At 43.2% G+C, this 18,197-nt stretch overlaps 1 protein-coding gene across 2 annotated transcripts in view; it reads left to right on the top strand.

Annotated features, from left to right (window-relative positions):
- The window catches only part of WLS (Wnt ligand secretion mediator), a 107,138-nt gene extending 89,298 nt beyond the window's left edge, over positions 1-17,840 (top strand). Inside the window, exon 12 of one of the 2 annotated variants that reach the window (XM_065878978.1) lies at positions 16,769-17,840. In XM_065878978.1, coding sequence (XP_065735050.1) covers positions 16,769-16,878 — 110 coding nt within the window. In that variant the 3' untranslated portion in view covers positions 16,879-17,840. The remainder of the gene's footprint in view (positions 1-16,768) is intronic. The other variant, XM_065878989.1, reaches the window with a different exon arrangement.
- Positions 17,841-18,197: the final 357 nt, after the last annotated feature.

The raw sequence follows: 18,197 nt of genomic DNA, 5'->3' as shown, positions 1-18,197 counted from the left end.
GCCCTGAGTGGAAGTGGAGCTAGCTTTGTTTTTCCTCTGCTCATTTTCCTGCAAGCCTGTTGACACATCCAAACTGGTAGCTATTCTCCTGTCCCCATAGCCTCCCTCCCCTTAAGTGCTAGTATGTGCTGTCTTTGGTGCTGCTGCAAGGAGCCTTGGAGAACTTAGTCAGTCCAGTCATTTTATAGATGAGGAAACTGAGACCCAGAGAAGGGAGAGGCTTGCCTGGGGTTTCTCTACCAGCCATGGCAGAGGGAAATGAACATTACTGCCTGGGCCAGTGCTGTTAACATGGAAGAGGTGACCTGGTAAACAACACATCTGAGAGCTCCTTTTTCTTTGCATACTTAGGCCTACGTTGTCTGGCTCCACCCTTATTCTTTCTTCCCGTTTTCATGCCTGCTTTACCCTGGCCATGTGCCTCCTATTCCCCAAACAAAAGATGCTTTTTGTCAAATCAGGGCCAGTGCCCTTCACTCTGCCCTGAAGCAGAGATCAGGGCTTTAAGGTCTGCATGTCTGCGTGGCACCAAGGGTTGGCCTTGCTCATAGGAAGTGCTCAGCAAGTGTCTGCTGAGTCGATGGATTCATATCCCCCCTCCATCTGGGCCTGATAAAGCCCTACTCGTCTTTTGGGTCCATTCAAAATGTTTTCTCCTCCTTCAAACCCATTACTGATCACCCCAGTTGGAGTCTGGCAAGTTACATTCAGTAGAATATTGTTGCCATGGGATGTTGGTAGGCTTTAGTAGTCAGATGAGTTTGAGAATCATTGGGTTTTTAATCAGCATTAATATGATTTTACTGCAAGATATCTTAATGCCTTTAGCACATTAATTTGTACTATGTATTCTAAAATGGGTGGGGGAAACAGCACTTCCAAATTATTATTTTTTAAAATTATTTATTTATTTATTTGGCTGCGCTGGGTCTTAACTGTGGTGCACGGATCTGTAGTTGTGATATACGGGATCTTTAGTTATGGCATGCGGTGTCTAGTTCCCTGACCAGGGATCAAACCTGGGCCCCCTGCATTGGGAGCACAGAGTCTTAACCACTGGACCACCAGTGTAGTCCCACTTCCAAATTATTAAATCATTTGGCCCTGGAAACCTTTTTCCAGGCATGGTATCTTTTGGAACTGGTGTTCTGAAGAGCAGGCCTGGGGGAACATGACTACACTTTTCACATGACACTCACCGTGTAGGTGTAGTAGATGAGTTTGCCTGTGCCTTCTCTCTCCTGCTGGAACACTTAACTCCTTAAGGGCCAGGATCAGTTCTTAAGGGTGCTTTGAAAATGTTGAGTGCATTAATGTTTTAGAAATAAGAGTTCTATATTAGCTTCCTTATTTCACAGATGGGCCAGTGATCTTGAGATAAGTCATCTTGAGATGAACATGAGGGATGGAGCAGGGAGAGGAGAGCATCTGTGCTGAGGGTCAGGGGTCGTGGAATGGTCTCAGCCACCATCTGTCCCCAGTATTACACCTGCCTCTTCTGTACAAAAGCATCCTAGACACCAGGCCTCTCTTCCTTTCTACTCCATGGCTTCCTGTCACACTATCAAGTCCATCTCTGGCCATGGGTCCTGGGCAAGAGTAAAGACCTTTGGCTCACCTACCCACCTGCCCAACTCTTGGTTTGATTGACTTCCCTTCTACAAAGCTTGTGAGCCAGGTAGCCTTCAGCTTCCTTTCCACTGCTAGCACTCTGTGTTTTACTATATGCATGGTAATGGGAGCATGTAGTCTCTTAGTGGCCCTCCATAATGCCAAAGGAAGGGATTCTGGGCTTGTGAACAAGAATCTTGATTTTATTTCATGGCCATCCTCTTGGACTTTGACAGAAACCATATGGACTTGTCCTTGACTTGAGAGTATTAAGCAGGAACCTAGTAGGTGGAGTTCCTGCCTTCCAGGGAAATACTACCTAAAGCAATGGCTGGACTTCCTGGGATGTTGGAATAATAATCCTAGCGGGTAACAGTTATTGAGTACTGACCGCGTGCTACAGCACTTTATGGACATAAACTATTCTGGTTGTTTTTGCTGTGGGACTAGTGGCGAACTGCTTCCCTCTCTGTGCACCACTTCTCCCACCTGTACGTGATCTCTTAAAATCTTTTGGGACCATAAAATTCTATGGTTCTCTCCATTCCCGTTAGCGAGGAAGTGGCAGAAGAGCACCTCCTTTCATAAAGTGGTAGCCCAGAGGGTGATTCCGTCACACGTAAGGGATTTCTAAACACTGGTGAGAATTTGCCCAAGCCCAGCACTTTCAGGCACATGGGAGACCAGTGCTGTGGCCAGGCCTGCAGAAGCAGGATGACTGCCTGCCACCCTGTGGCATCAGATGCTTGAGCCGCGAGCCAAGTGTTAGGCAGCTCCCATGAGGACGTCTTACTCAGCACAGCAGCCACCCTCCTAGGCTTCGAACCTCGCCATTGAGAATAGAACTTGATTTGTTCCCCAACAGATTTGTTGTTGTTTTTGAAGTCTACACAACACACAGACCTGGAATTTCACCGAAAGCTCAAAAGCTATTCTCAACAGGAGGTCATATGCACTGAATCCCTTGCAAAGAGGTGTTTGGAAATGTCCATGGCTGTCCTGGATTGTCATTTATGACTGGGACGTGCCACTGGCATTTAGTGGCCAGATTCTAGGGATGCTAAATGTCCTACAAGGAGCAAAACAGTCCCTTATAGTAAGGAGTTATCCTGCCCAAAATGCCAATAGGGCCCTCGTTGAAAAACATTCAAGCAATCTAGCAGGCAGACTCCTTTGGGACCCTGTTATGATCATAAACACAATTTTTAGTCACACGATTTAGCAGCCCTGCAGTGGTGACATGACCCACTGTGACTTTGCAGAAGCCCGTAAGCCCCTAGCAGCTTGTTGTGCCCTTAGCTTACCTGGCTGGTGCTGTGCCCTGTGCATTTGGAAAGGGCTCTTCCAAATTGGGTGTTCCGATCATTTTCCTTCTCTGCTCTCTTCCCTTTTCATCTCTTCATCCGCCGCCAGATCACACAATGTATCGTAGGAATTACGGAGCGTTTGTCAAAATTTTTTTTTTTTTTTTTTTGTCAAAATTTTGAAGCTCCTTGGAAAAAGCTAATTTGGAATATTACATGGAAACCTAGAAAATGAACTCTCAGAGGGATACACTGTATTTTTTTAAATGTATCTTTATTGGAGTATAACTGCTTCACAATACTGCGCTAGCCTCTGTCGCACAACAAAGTGAATCAGCCACGTGCATACATACGTCCCCATATCCCCTCTGTCTTGAGCCTCCCTCCCTATCCCACCCCTCTAGGTCATCACAAAGCACCGAGCTGCTCTCCCTGTGCTATGCTGCTGCTTCCCATTAGCTATCTATTTTACATTTGGTAGTGTATATATGTCCCTGCTACTCTCACTTTGCCAAGGCTTCCCACTCCCCTCCGTGTCCTCAAGTCCATTCTCTATGTCTATGTCTTTGTTACTGCCCTGCCACTAGGTTCGTCAGTACCATTTTTTTGTTGTTGTTTTTTAGGTTCCATATAGATGCGTTAGCATATGGTATTTGTTTTTCTCTTTCTGACTTACTTCACTCATATGACAGTCTCTAGGTCCATCCACCTCACTACAAATAACTCAGTTTCATTCCTTTTTATGGCTGAGTAATATTCCATTGTATATATGTGCCACATCTTCTTTATCCATTCATCTGTCGATGGACATTTAGGTTGCTTCCATGTCCTGGCTATTGTAAATAGTGCTGCAATGAACACTGTGGTACATGTCTCTCTTTGAATTATGGTTTTCTCAGGGTATATGCCCAGTAGTGGGATTGCTGGGTCATATGGTAGTTCTATTTTTAGTTTTTTAAGGAACCTCCATGCTGTTCTCTGTAGTGGCTGTATCAACTTACATTCCCACCAACAGTGCAGGAGGGTTCCCTTTACACTACACCCTTTCCAGAATTTACTGTTTCTAGATTTTTTGATGATGGCCATTAGGACCAGTGTGAGGTGATAACTCATTGTAGTTTGGATTTGCATTTCTCTAATAATTAGTGATGTTGAGCATCTTTTCATTTGCCTCTTGGCCATCTGTATGTCTTCTTTGGTGAAATGTCTATTTAGGTCTTCCATGCATTTTTAAATTGGATTGTTTGTTTTTTTGATATTGAGCTCCATGAGCTGTTTGTATATTTTGGAGATTGATCCTACTTCCATTGTTTCATTTGCAAATATTTTCTCCCATTCTGAGGGTTGGCTTTTCATTTTGTTTATGGTTTCCTTTGCTGTACAAAAGCTTTTACGTTTAATTAGTTCCCGTTTATTTTTGTTTTTATTTTCATTACTCTAGGAGGTGGGTGGAAAAACATCTTGCTGTGGTTTATGTCAAAGAATGTTTTTCCTATGTTTTCCTCTAAGAGTTTTATAGTGTCTGGTCTTACATTTAGGTCTTTAATCCATTTGGAGTTTATTTTTGTGTATGGTGTTAGGGAATGTTCTAATTTCATTCTTTTTGTTTTTGCGATACATGGGCCTCTCACTGTTGTGGCCTCTCCCATTGTGAAACACAGGCTCCGGAAGCGCAGGCTCAGCAGCCATGGCTCACGGGCCCAGTCACTCCGTGGCATGTGGGACCTTCCTGGACCGGGGCACGACCCCGTGTCCCCTGCATCGACAGGCGGACTCTCAACCACTGCGCCACCAGGGAAGTCCTAATTTCATTCTTTTACATGTAGCTGTCCAGTTTTCCCAGCACCACTTATTGAAGAGGCTGCCTTTTCTCCATTGTATGTTCTTGCCTCCCTTGTCATAAATTAGGTGGCCATATGTGTGTGGGTTTATCTCTAGGCTTTCTATCCTGTACCATTGATCTATATTTTTGTTTTTATGCCAGTACCATACTATCTTGATTACTGTAGCTTTGTAGTATAGTTTGAAGTTAAGGAGCCTGATTCCTCCAGCTCCGCTTTTCTTTCTCAAGATTGCTTTTGCTATTCGGGGTCTTATGTGTTTCCACACAAACTGTAAATTTTTTTCTAATTCTCTGAAGAATGCCATTGGTAATTTGATAGGCATTCCATTGACTCTGTAAATTGCTTTGGGTAGTGTAGTCATTTTGACAATATTGATTCTTCCAATCCAAGAACATGGTGTATTTCTCCATCTGTTTATGTCATCTTTGATTTCTTTCATCAGTGTTTTATAGTTTTCTGAGTACAAGTCTTTCGCCTCCTTAGGTAGGTTCATTCCTAGGTATTTTATTCTTTTTATTGCAATGGTAAATGGGATTGTTTCCTTAATTTCTCTTTCTGATTTTTTTGTTGTTAGTGTATAGGAATACCAGAGATTTCTGTGCATTTATTTTGTATCCTGCAACCTTACCAAATTCATTGATTAGTTCTAGTAGATTTTTGGTGGCATCTTTAGGATTTTCTATGTATAATATCGTGTCATCTGCAAACAGTGACAGTTTTATTTCTTCTTTTCCCATTTGTATTCCTTTTATTTCTTTTTCTTCTCTGATTGCTGTGGCTAGGTCTTCCAACACTATGTTGAATAAGAGTGGTGAGAGTGGACATCCTTGTCTTGTTCCGGATCTTAATAGAAATGCTTTCAGTTTTTCACCACTGAGTATGATATTTGCTGTGGGTTTGTAATATGTGGCCTTTATTATGTTGAGGTAGGTTCCCTCTGTGCCCATTTTCTGGAGGGTTTTTTATCATAAAGAGGTGTTGAATTTTGTCAAAAGCTTTTTCTGCATCTATTGAGATGATCATATGGTTTTTATTCTTCAATTTGTTAATATGGTGTATCACATTGATTGATTCACATATTTTGAAGAATCCTTCATCCCTGGGATAAATCCAACTTGATCATGGTGTATGACCCTTTTAATGTGTTGTTGGCTTCTGTTTGCTAGTATTTTGTTCAGGATTTTTGTGTCTATGTTCATCAGTGATATTGGTCTATAATTTTCTTTTTTGTAATATCTTTTTCTGGTTTTGGTATCAGGGTGATGGTAGCTTTGTAGAATGAATTTGGGAGTGTTCCTTCCCCTGCAGTTTTTTGGAAGAGTTTGAGAAGAATCAGTTTTAGCTCTTCTCTAAATGTTTGATAGAATTTGCCTGTGAAGCCATCTGGTCCTGGACTTTTGTTTGTTGGAAGAGTTTTAACTACAGTTTCAATTTAATTACTTGTGATAAGTCTGTTTATATTTTCTAATTCTTCCTGGTTCAGTCTTGTAAAATTGTACCTTTCCAAGAATTTGTCCATTTCTTCCGTGGTTGTCCATTTTATTGGCATATAGTTTGTAGTAGTGTCTTATAATCCTTTGTATTTCTGTGGTGTCAGTTGTGATTTCTCCTTTTTCTTTACTAATTTTATTGATTTGCATCCTCTCCCCTTTTTTCTTGATGAGTCTGGCTAATGGTTTATCAATTTTGTTTATCTTCTCAAAGAACCAGCTTTTATTTTTATTGATGTTTGCTATCGTTTCCTTCATTTCTTTTTCATTTATTTCTGATCTGATCTTTCTGATTTCTTTCCTTCTGCTAACTTTGGGGTATTTTTGTTCTTCTTTCTCTAATTCCTTTAGGTCTAGGGTTAGATTGGTTACTTGAGATTTTTCTTGTTTCTTGAGGTGAGATTGAATTGCTATAAACTTCCCTCTTAGAACTGCTTTTGTGTTCCATAGGTTTTGGGTCATGATGTTTTCGTTGTCATTTGTTTCTTTGTATTTTTTTATTTCTTCTTTGATTTCCTCAGTGATCTCTTGGTTATTTAATAGCTCACTGTTTAGCCTCCATGTATTTGTGGTTTTTACAGTATTTTTCCTATAATTGATTTCCAGTCTCATAGCATTGTTGTCAGAAAAGATGCTTGATGATTTCAATTTTTTAAAATTTACCAAGGCTTGATTTGTGACCCAAGAGGTGATCTATCCTGGAGAATGTTCTGTGTCTACTTGAGAAGTGTATTCTGCAACTTTAGGGTGGAATGTTCTATAAATATCAATTAAATCAATCTGGTCTATTTGTCATCTAAAGCTTGTGTTTCCTTATTTATTTTCTGTTTGGATGATCTGTCCATTGGTTTAAGTGGGGTGTTAAAGTCCCCTACTATTATTGTGTTACTGTCGATTTCTCCTTTCATGGTTGTTAGCATTGGCCTTATGTCTTGAGGTGGGTTTATGCATGCTATGTTAGGTGCCTAAACATTTATAATTGTTATATCTTCCTCTTGGATTGATCCCTTGATCATTACATAGTGTCCTTCCTTATCTCTTGTGACAGTCTTTATTTTAACATCTATTTTATCTGATATGCGTATTGCTACTCCAGCTTTCTTGTGATTTCCATTTGCATGGAATATCTTTTTCCATTCCTTCACTTCCAGTCTGTATGTGTCCGTAGGTCTGAAGTGGGTCTCTTGTAGACAGGCATATATATGGGTCTTGTTTTTGTATCCATTTAGCCAGTCTGTGTCTTTTGGTTGGGGCATTCAGTCCATTTATGTTCAAGGTTATTATCGATATGTATGTTCCTATTACCATTTTCTTAATTGTTTTGGGTTTGTTTTTGTGGGTCTTTTTCTTCTCTTGTGTTTCCTGCCTAGAGAAGTTTCTTTAGCATTTGTTGTAAAGCTGTTTTGGTGGTGCTGAATTCTCTTAGCTTTGGCTTGTCTGAAAAGCTTTTGATTTCTCCATTGAATCTGAATGAGATCCTTGCTGGGTAGAGCAATCTTGGTTGTAGGTTTTCCTCTTTCAGCACTTAAAGTATATCCTGCCACTCCCTGTGGCCTGCAGAGTTTCTGCTGAAAAGTCAGCTGATAACCTTATGGGATTTCCTTTGTATGTTATTTTTTTTTTTCCCTTTTAATATTTTTTCTTTGAATTTAATTTTTGTTAGTTTGATAAATATGTGGTTTGATGTGTTTCTTTTGGGGTTTATCCTGGATGGGACTCTCTGTGCTTCTTGGACTTTCGTGACTATTTCCTTTCCCATGTTAGGGAAGTTTTCCACTACAATCTCTTCAAATATTTCCTCAGACCCATTCTTTTTCTCTTCTTCTGGGACCCCTATAATTTGAATGTTGGTGCATTTAGTGTTGTCCCAGCGGTGTCTGAGATTGTCTTCAATTCTTTTCATTCTTTTTTCTTTATTCTGCTCCTCGGCAGGTACTTCCACCCTTTTGTCTTCCAGCTCACTTATTCGTTCCTGTGCCTCAGTTATATTCTATTACTGATTCCTTCTAGTGTATTTTTCATTTCAGTTATTGTGCTGTTCATCTGTGTTTGCTTGTTCTTTACTTCTTCTACAGCTTTCTTAAACATTTCTTGTATTTTCTCAGTCTGTGCCTCCATTCTATTTCTGAGATTCTGGATCATCTTTACTGTCATTACTCTGAATTCTTCTTCAGGGAGATTGCCTATTTCTTCTTCATTTATTTGGTCTTATAGGTTTTTACCTTGCTCCTTCATCTGTGACATATTTTTTTGCCATCTCATTTTTTTTTTTTTTTTTGATGAGTGGGATTGTGTTCCTGTCTTACTGGTTGTTTGGCCTGAGGCTTCCAACACTGGAGTTTGTACGCTGTTGGGTAGAGCTGGGTCTTGGTGCTGAGATGAGGACCTCTGGGAGACCCCACTCCGATGAATGTTCCCTGGAGTCTGAGGTTCTCTATTAGTCTAGTGGTTCGGACTCGGAGCTCCCACTGCAGGATCTTTGGCCAGACCCCTGGCTCATGAACCAAGATCCCACAAGCTGCCCAGAGCAGCCAAAAAAAGAAGGGGGGAAGAACAATAACAAAGTAAAAAATAAAATTATACTAAGAAATTAATAGATATGTTAGAAAGAATGTAAAAATAAAAATAGAGCTGAAACAACAGCTGGAAGGCTAAACAGAACCACAATAATAAAAAAGAGGAGGAGAAAAGAAGAAAAGGTGGAAAAGGCCTTGGCTATGTAGGGCGGGGCCTAAGCAGGGGTGGGGTTTGGGCAGTGGGCAGGCCCTATGCTTAGGACCCACAGGACTGGAAAAGGCCCTGGGGGTGTTGGGGGTGGGGCTTAGGCTCAATGGAACAGAAGGGGCCCAGGTGTGCCTCCCACCTCTGGTCTCAGAGCACTGGGGACCCCACCTGGGAGCTCAGTAGGTTTCCCGGACTCAAGTGGGTTGGGCCAACTCCCTCTGCTCCTCTCCCGCTCCTCCCGGTCCTGGAGGTCCCCTCCTGCGTGCCTCTCCTGATCTCCTCCCCGTCTCCCTCCTATGCCCCCAGGACCCACGCAGCCTGTAGTGGGCCTCTGAGGGCATAGGACCTGGCCCGAGAATCAGGCAGACTTCTCTGGACGATTGGGCAGGTGATGCGCTGGGCGTGCTCCCCCTGATCCAAGCCTCCAAGGGTGAACCCCTTCTCCCTCTCAGCCACCCCTCAAGGGCACCTGTCCTGTCTGGCCTCCACTTCTCCTACCTCCTCAGTCCCCCCACATCCTACCAGTTCGCTTGGGTGTTCCTCCTGTCACCTTGGGCTTCGAGGTACCCCACCAGCATCCTGCCGGTGCCCACGTTGTGGGGAGATGCAAACTCCTCATCTTCCCACACTGCCCTACAGTGCATTTTTAAATTCTCCGACTCTCTGGATGGCATTCCTCCTCCTTCCTCAGCCTTCCCATGCTCCTTTTCCTTTCTTGTGGAAAGTTTTTATTTTTAAATGGCTTGGACTCCCTCCCCACTCTAGCTTGTAAGGTCCAGAGCCAAGAATTTGGATCTCTTGCTATGGAGAATGAATCCTAGGTATGTGGCTCTTCTTGCCTTCGTGAGATGGATCCTGAGTGGAGCTCTGGAGAAAGCTCATTTCCAGGAACTTGGCAAGCAGGTTCTGATGCAGCAGAGGCCAGAGGGGCTAAGGAAAGAGAAAGGACCACTGAGAAGTGTTGTTTTGTTTGGGAGATGGAGAGAGATGCTGAGAAATGTGTGTGCAGGACAACTCCAGCCAGGGTGTCCAAGCGAGAATGTTTTCATGTTGTCAGCAGCTGATTGGTGCCGCAGGGGTGTGGTACTCCAGGTTCCTAACTGTCGGTGGATCCACCATAGCTGCAGTGTTGGTATAAACACATTCAAATCAGTCTATATATATATGGTCGTAAAATTAATTTACGTCCATGTTTACTAAACGATTACCCTTAGTTTTGTAAACCATAGAGATCCCAATTCTCAGATTCTTATATCAGAGGAACAGGAATGTTTGTGAATGCTTGTAATCTGTATTTTGATTGAGGATCATACAGTGGATTTTGAAAGGCTTTATTTAGACTATGTGTGTACTTAATATACGTTAATTAATAAAACTGAATAGTTTTTAATGTGTTAAAAATATATATAATGAGGGCTTCCCTGGTGGCGCAGTGGTTGAGAGTCCGCCTGCCGATGCAGGGGACGTGGGTTCGTGCCCCAGTCCGGGAAGATCCCACATGCCGCAGAGCGGCTGGCCCGTGAGCCATGGCCGCTGAGCCTGTGCATCCGGAGCCTGTGCTCCGCAACGGGAGAGGCCACAACAGTGAGAGGCCCGCGTACTGCAAAAAAATAAATAAATAAAAATAAAATATATATATATATACATATATATATATAATGAGACTATCAATGTATACATATGTATCTGTTTACATATAGTCATCTTATGTGTATATATGTATATATGTGTATACATATATATAGATATACATATACTTTTTTTTCTTTAATTTAGCAAAGATACTTTAGACCTTCTCTTTCAAGGACCATTCACATTTTCTGCCGTGCTCCTGATGCCTTTTCATTAAAGCTTTTCCTTTTACCTGTTTCCATAATCAATCTGCGAATCATTCTGGATGTCTTCCCAGGCAGAAACAAACTGCAACACAGGCTGATGTTAACCCTCAGCCCGGAGCAAAGGCTTCATCTCTCAGGGGTACACCATTGATGCCCTGCACACAGGACACACTGTCCAGATCCCCTCAAGTCACCAGTTCATGTAGGGAAAAAAAGTTGGAGTTGCTTATGAAGTCAGTTCTTGATACTAGCTTTCATTTTTGTGTTATTTCGTTTATAAAATTCTTATCAGAAGGTTTTAGAAAAAAAGTGAGAAATGGTATTCCTGACTAGATGACTATGACAGAGGGAACAGGAGACACTCTAAGTGCCAACAGGTTCCTTTCTATTTCTATTCCCACTAAATGTCTTCTGTCTGACACATTCTTTCTGCTGGAAGCCACAGCAGCAACTCCAGGTCCTGTGTCTTGGTAGCTACCGTTCAGTGTCAGTTTTGCTTCTGGAGGCTTCTGAGATCTCCTGCTGCTTGTTTCACAGGAAAGGTGGCTTAGGCTTTTGTTGCCTCAGTAAATGTTTGGTTTGAGTCATGAGGCTTTTGACAGTGGCTGCCTTTTGTTGCGATCTTTCCCCTGCTTGTGTTTTAAGTGACACGCACCTACCCGTGGCCAGGCTGGCTTCCCCTTGATGTCTGTGAGCAGCGATGGAATCGGTCTTCCCTCCAGGGCTGGACTCAGATTCTGAAGTGGGTCTTGATAGCCTGTCTCTTCACATGGTCTTCCCTCTGTGCATGTCTGTATCCTCATCTTTTTTTTTTTTCTCAGAAGGAGAAATTATGGTTATATTGGATTAGGGTTCACCCTAATGACTTCATTTTAACTTAATCACCTCTTTAAAGACCCTGTGTCCAAATATAGTCACATTCTGAGGTACTGGGAATTAGGACTTCAACAAATGGATTGGCGGGGAGGTACAATTCAAACTACCATGCTAAGATTTCATGCAAAATGTCTAGGATTTATTGTTCCCCTCCTTAGAGGTGCCTGGCACTGAGTGTCTGGAGGCACCTTGGAGGTAGATGGGAAACGGCTCACTTCAAGCCTGGTATAAACCAACTTGATCGTTGAAAGGGATTGAGAGATCCCTGAACCCTTCCTACCAAGGCCACTCTGCCTTATCCCCCAGAAGGGATCACAAAGGCTGAGTCATCCCAAAGCACACCTGTTTTTTGTTTTTTTTTTTTTTGCGGTTCGCGGGCCTCTCACTACTGCGGCCCCTCCCATTGCGGAGCGCAGGCTCAGCGGCCATGGCTCAGCCGCTGATAAATAGTGATGTGGGGGGGCTTCCGCTCAGCGGCCATGGCCCAGCCGCTCCATGGCACGTGGGATCCTCCCGGACCGGGGCACGAACCGGTGTCCCCTGCATCGGCAGCCGGACTCTCAACCACTGCGCCACCAGGCAAGCCCAGCACACCTGTTTTCTAGCTGAGTGTTTGTCCCTAAACCCCAGTGGGGAATTCCAGTGCTGGGGTGCTGGACTAGATAGAACCGTGTAGAGCAGAGCAGGGAGGAGCTGGACCGGCCCATGTGAGGAAGTATTGGTGGGAGTTTTTAATGATCACTTACTACATAGCAGATACTGTGCTGGTGATTTACATTCTTTAAAAATTTTTTTTTATTTTTAAAGATTTAGAAAACCCACCATCCCGTATTTTGTTAACACCCAAAATGTAGAAAGGATATAATTGTAAACAACAGTCTTTGGCATGGAAATAATTTAGCTTTACTAACAATACACTCTCCTTGATTTTCTCATTTTCCATGAACCAGAGACATCATTACAGAGAGTTATCATTTGAGCTTAGCGTTGAAGGTGAAAATGGGAAGAGGTTTGTTGTGGGACTGGAAGAAATTCCACAGAAAAGTAAGGAGTGTTATAGAAAGAACATAAACTTTGGAGGTAGACACAGATGGTTTGGAATCCTGGCTCCAATATATACTGTGTATGACCTCAAGAAATAAATATAAACTCATAGTATGAGAGCTTTCTGGCTTCCACATCTGGGTAATGAGGTACTAATTTGCCTTCGTGGTTGTGAGGACAGAATTAGGTAGCCCTTATTAATATTAGAAGAATGTGGATCTCTCCCAAATTCTGTGAAACAACCTTGGAATTAAATTAGAAGTTTCCCTTCTTTGACTAAAGTAGCCACATTTACACAAATAATTGTCATTAAAATGCTGCCAGTCTTAGGAAGCTGTGCTCATCATTATATCATTAGAGTGCAGTTTATGTAGCTTTCTGCATCCCCGGTATGCATCCCAGCAGTTAAAATCAAGCAGCAGCTGCATATCTGTGGATGTCATACCATAGATGTGGATCCATTGATAGTCCTTTGAGATTAAATCCCATGGCAGAGATTGGTCTCATTTCACAATGGTTAGAAAGAAGGGCTTCATCATTTTTTTTTTTTTTTTTTTTTTTTTTTTTTGCGGTACGCGGGCCTCTCACTGTTGTGGCCTCTCCCGTTGCGGAGCACAGGCTCCGGATGGGCAGGCTCAGCGGCCATGGCTCACGGGCCCAGCCGCTCCGCGGCATGTGGGATCTTCCCAGACCGGGGCACGAACCCGCGTCCCCTGCATCAGCAGGCGGACTCCCAACCACTGCGCCACCAGGGAAGCCCAAGGCTTCATCTTATTGTTAATTAGCTGAGATGAACTGACATCATAACTAGGAAGAGAGACTTACTGCAAACTGAAGAATTCTTTTCCTTTCATAATTTATTCTTTTCCACTTATTCTGCTCCTACCCCCTAATAAGAAACATATCACATTTTCAGAAGGGTTTGTTTTGTTTTGTTTTGTTGTCTTGGAAGGGAAGAGACTTGAACATGTTTGTGCACCAAGCAGCAGAAGCTGGGAGAGGGAGGGTAGCAGGTGGAGTGAGACCTTGGCAGAAGAGGAAGTTTGTGGAGTTTGGAGACAAATGGCGGGATCCCTACTCCTGCTATGTCACTGTCATTTTCCCATCCGTTTCCTAAGGGGGAAATGTTGGTCTTCAAGGTACAATGAAACCACACATGAATCATGGATTTTCCTAGCCAGAGTCCCATTGATCCAGGTCCTCATTCCGGCTCTGCTGGGAGCAAGCCTGGTCACATTAAAGAAATTCATTGCCTATTTGAGCCTTGGTGTCTTCACATCTTATTAGGAAATACAGGGCGCGCTAAGCCCCTAAAAGTGCATATGGTAAATACTCATAAATAATAGCTCTCCTTACTATCAGTGCACTGATGTTGTGTGCTATAAACTTCCTTTCATCAGATGCAAATGCAAAATTAATATGCTGAACAATTCATCCAAATTACTGTATGTATATATCTATGACAGTAACGTATTGTATGTGGATTTGTACTTCACCGGCAGTCTCAATGGGTGTTGGAAACTTGAATATTTACATAGAGTCAGCATAACCTAAGGTTGAGGAGCCTCATTGCTCCGGTTTCAACCCCACATCACTATTTTTTGTCGTTGTTGTTGTTGCGGTATGTGGGCCTCTCACTGTTGTGGGCTCTCCTGTTGCGGAGCACAGGCTCCGGACGCGCAGGCCCAGCGGCCGTGACTCACGGGCCCAGCCGTTCCGCGGCATGTGGGATCTTCCCGGACCGGGGCACGAACCCGTGTCCCCTACATCAGCAGGTGGACTCTCAACCACTGCACCACCAGGGAAGCCCCCCCACATCACTATTTATCAACTTGGGTCTTGGGAAAGTTACTTGACCTCTCTGTGCCTCAGTTTCTTCTTCAAAAGAATGGAAATGATGAAATGGTACCTCTCTCAAAGGGTTGGTAACGAGTATTAAATGCATAAATATTTGTAAAGTGTTTAGAATGGAGTCAGACATAGGACAAGCACTGTAACATAGGTACCTGTTAAAATTAAAAAGCCCAAGTAATTTTGGCTGTTTTGTCACATGATGTGATCTGTAACGGTCATACACATTTTCCAGGACCTGCTAATTGGAATCACATTTTACGCTTAAATAATTGGTGCCTTCGGTTCAAAACCTGAGTAGAATTACAATCTAGTATCTATTTCTACGAAGTCTTCAGTGAAGGGGATTCCTTAGGTAAACACTTGGAGGTACTGATGGGTCTACTGGGGTGCTCAGGACTCTCTTTGAAATTTTGATGACTCTCAGACATGCAGATCATGAAATTGGCTTTGAAGTTTTGGTTGGCTCACCCAGATATGCGAATCCAGAACTAGCTTTGACCAAGAAATTTGAGGCTTGAGCCCGTTCTTGACTGAGGAGTGGACTAGAAGTTGCAGCAGTGAGAATGTAAGTTAGTGACCTGGGAAAACTTGCTCATTGTATAATTAATGGTTCCACGTGGCCCCAGGCAGCTCTGTGTAAAGCCTTTAAGCAGCCTTTGCACTCTATTGGTGCATGCCAAGTGCCGTACCATTGGAGTCTGGGCTGATACCCCTTTGGTACCTGCTCTGCGCCCTGTCCTTGGATTGGACACTTGCTAGAACAGCCCCAAAATGCTATTAACAGTTTCTGCAACAGCTAATGACGCCGCTTCTGGGACTAGAGATTCTTCTGGGTAGAGAACTGCAATTCCAGCATTTCATAAGAGTGATTTAGTTGCACAGCTGCTGAGGGTCTACAGTGAAAAGTGAATACCCCGTGGCACACACGAAGGGCACCAGCCAAGCAGCCTGCAGGGTGACCCCTAGAGTCCTAAGGCCATCAGATTAATGGATGCCCAGCAATTCCTAAACTAGTGACAAGATATTAGTTGGGCCAGCGCTTTCTTCTAAGTAATAGCATGGAATCCCAATTGAAAACAGCGCTTATGGGTTTAATTCCATGCTTTGAAGTAGGAAAAATGTCAATTCCAGAAACTATGAAATCATCTGTGTACAATGTAAGTAAAAAAATAATCCCAGACATAATCTTAACCTTTTGTTCTCCAGCATCCCTCTCTGCAAATATGCCTGTACATGTGCACCCCACATACAGTCTAACTGAGAACCACTGGGTCTTGGTGTTTTTCGTTTTCCCTTTGCCAGCTATATATTCACTTGATGGTCTTACGGCACATAGTAGACTCTAAGAGTTTAACAGGGAAACTTATTTTTCTCCTGCTAGTTGAGAAGAGGCCACATTGTTCCATTTTAGCAGAGGAATACCTTTGTCCACTGGTGATGACTCCAGAACACTGGTGTTGTGTAGAATCCTGGGGGCAACAGAAAATTCAGAGCACATTTCTTATGTTTTATTCCTGGAGGAGAAAACCCCTAATTATTCCTAAAGGCATTACATGTAGTGCCCTGTCCAATCTGTTGGTAAATATAGGCAGGTCGTCTTTACCTTCACATGGCCGTAGCTGCTTTGTAAATTATTCACAGCGAATGTGTACGTGATTTTGGAGTCAGACCTACCTTCCTTGGCCTAGTTCCCGGCTCCATCGTGTGTCTGCTCCTCTTCCTGACCCCCCTCCCAGCTTCCTCACCTGTAAAGCTGGCAAGACCAGAGTTCCTGCCTCGGAGGGCTCTCGTGAGGATTAAATACGGCAAAAACCGCATGGTCGTGTCAATAGACGCAGAAGACGCATTTGACAAATTTCAACCATCACGTATAAAGCATCAAGAATAGCGTCAGGCACAAAGTAAGCTCTATTAAATGTTAATAATATTACGAATAACGTAGGCAGTAAGCTGACTCATCTATCCTTAAAATGTCTTCTCTGGGAGATGGAAATGCTAAGAAATCACTGGCAAGTCTGAGTGCAAAGGGTGGGAGTCAGCCCTAGTTTTAGGTGTCTGTGCCCTGGTTTTTGCTCTAAGCTCAGAATGTGAAAGAGCTCTGGTGTTGGGCGGTTGTTACTGAGACGAATCCCAGCTTTCTCCTTCCTCCTTGACCACATCTAACACCAAAAACCCTGTTTCAGGAGATCTGGGTGTCCACAGTGGGGAAGAACTCCAGCTCACCACCACTATCACCCACGTGGACGGACCTACCGAGATCTACAAGTTGACCCGCAAGGAGGCCCAGGAGTAGGAGGCTGCAGCACCCGGCTGGGACTATCCCCCACGCCCCAGCCCCGCTAACTAGAGTGGGGAGCGTGCCAGAGAGCTCCACGTGCAGATGAATGCTCTGTCTCTTAGCTGTGGTTTACTTGGACCAGCAGCGTGGATGTTCGTCAGCTTGCCTTCTGATGGTAACTCTTGGAGGAAGATCCCTGCAGCCACTAATGCATTGTGTATGATAACAAACCCTCTGGTACGACACATGTTCTGTGATCATTGTTAATTAGTGACATAGTAACAGCTGTAGCAGGTGGTTAGTCAACCTCATGTGTTGGGGGTGCACTCCTTGGGGGATGGTTTGGGCCAGATGGGGTCTATATGGAGTGGAATATTTGATTCTTTTTTTTTCCTGTTTTAGATTCTAGGATAGAGTTTAACATTCTTTGCTGTCCGAGATGGGCTGGTGTCATAGTCTTCTTAGTCCGTGACCACTTTTTTTTTTTTCCCTATTTATATCACCAAGTAGCCTATCGAGTTAATATTTAAGTTGTCAATAGATATGTGCCCTTATTTTTTATGGCATAATATAAAATAACTGAATTTCATGAGAAGGTCTGTTACACCAGGGGCATTTCAGCTTTGAAACCAAATCTGTATATCCAATACTAACCAGTCTGTTGGATGTGGGTTTTAAAAAATGTTTGCTAAACTACCCAAGTAGGATTTATTGTATTAAATGGCCTCTGGGTCTGAAAAGCTTTTTTAACCTCTTGCTTAAAATGTGTTTTCTTTTGATAAGATGCTTCAAACAGCCTCCGAAAGTGTAGATCCGATCATTTAAATAAACCTGTATGTATATGCGTGTATGTATATGCACACCTTGTTCTCATGCTCAGCCAGAAAACGTGCATGCAGATTCTTTTCCGTGTTGCGTCTATGAGGTAGGGGGAAACAGCTCTATGAAAAATTAAAATATTTTGCCATCAACTCAAAGTGTTTGGGGGTGGTATATATTTCTGGAAATAGGGTAACATTTTCTGCACTGGATGGTTAACCTACCTAGGCTGGCATGTGTGACAGAAAGGGTCGTGGGGGGGGGGGGGGATATGTACATGATTTAGAAGTAAATTATGACCCTCCTACCTATGCCCACTTCCCCAAATAGCCTGTTTCGTTGTATTTTAACTTTGCCATTGGAGAGACAACATGGTACAGCAGAGAGAAAGAATACTGGATCTGAGATTAGAAGGCAGAGTTTCCTAGCAGAGGCCCAACATTTATTACATAGCGTGACCTTGTTGAAGTCACCTGACCTGGCTGTTCCCTCACCTACAAACTGGCATTCATAAA

The sequence above is a fragment of the Phocoena phocoena genome, chromosome 1 (assembly GCF_963924675.1).
Source record: "Phocoena phocoena chromosome 1, mPhoPho1.1, whole genome shotgun sequence".
Classification (NCBI taxonomy): Eukaryota; Metazoa; Chordata; class Mammalia; order Artiodactyla; family Phocoenidae; genus Phocoena; species Phocoena phocoena.
This window is presented reverse-complemented; position numbering and strand designations above follow the sequence as displayed.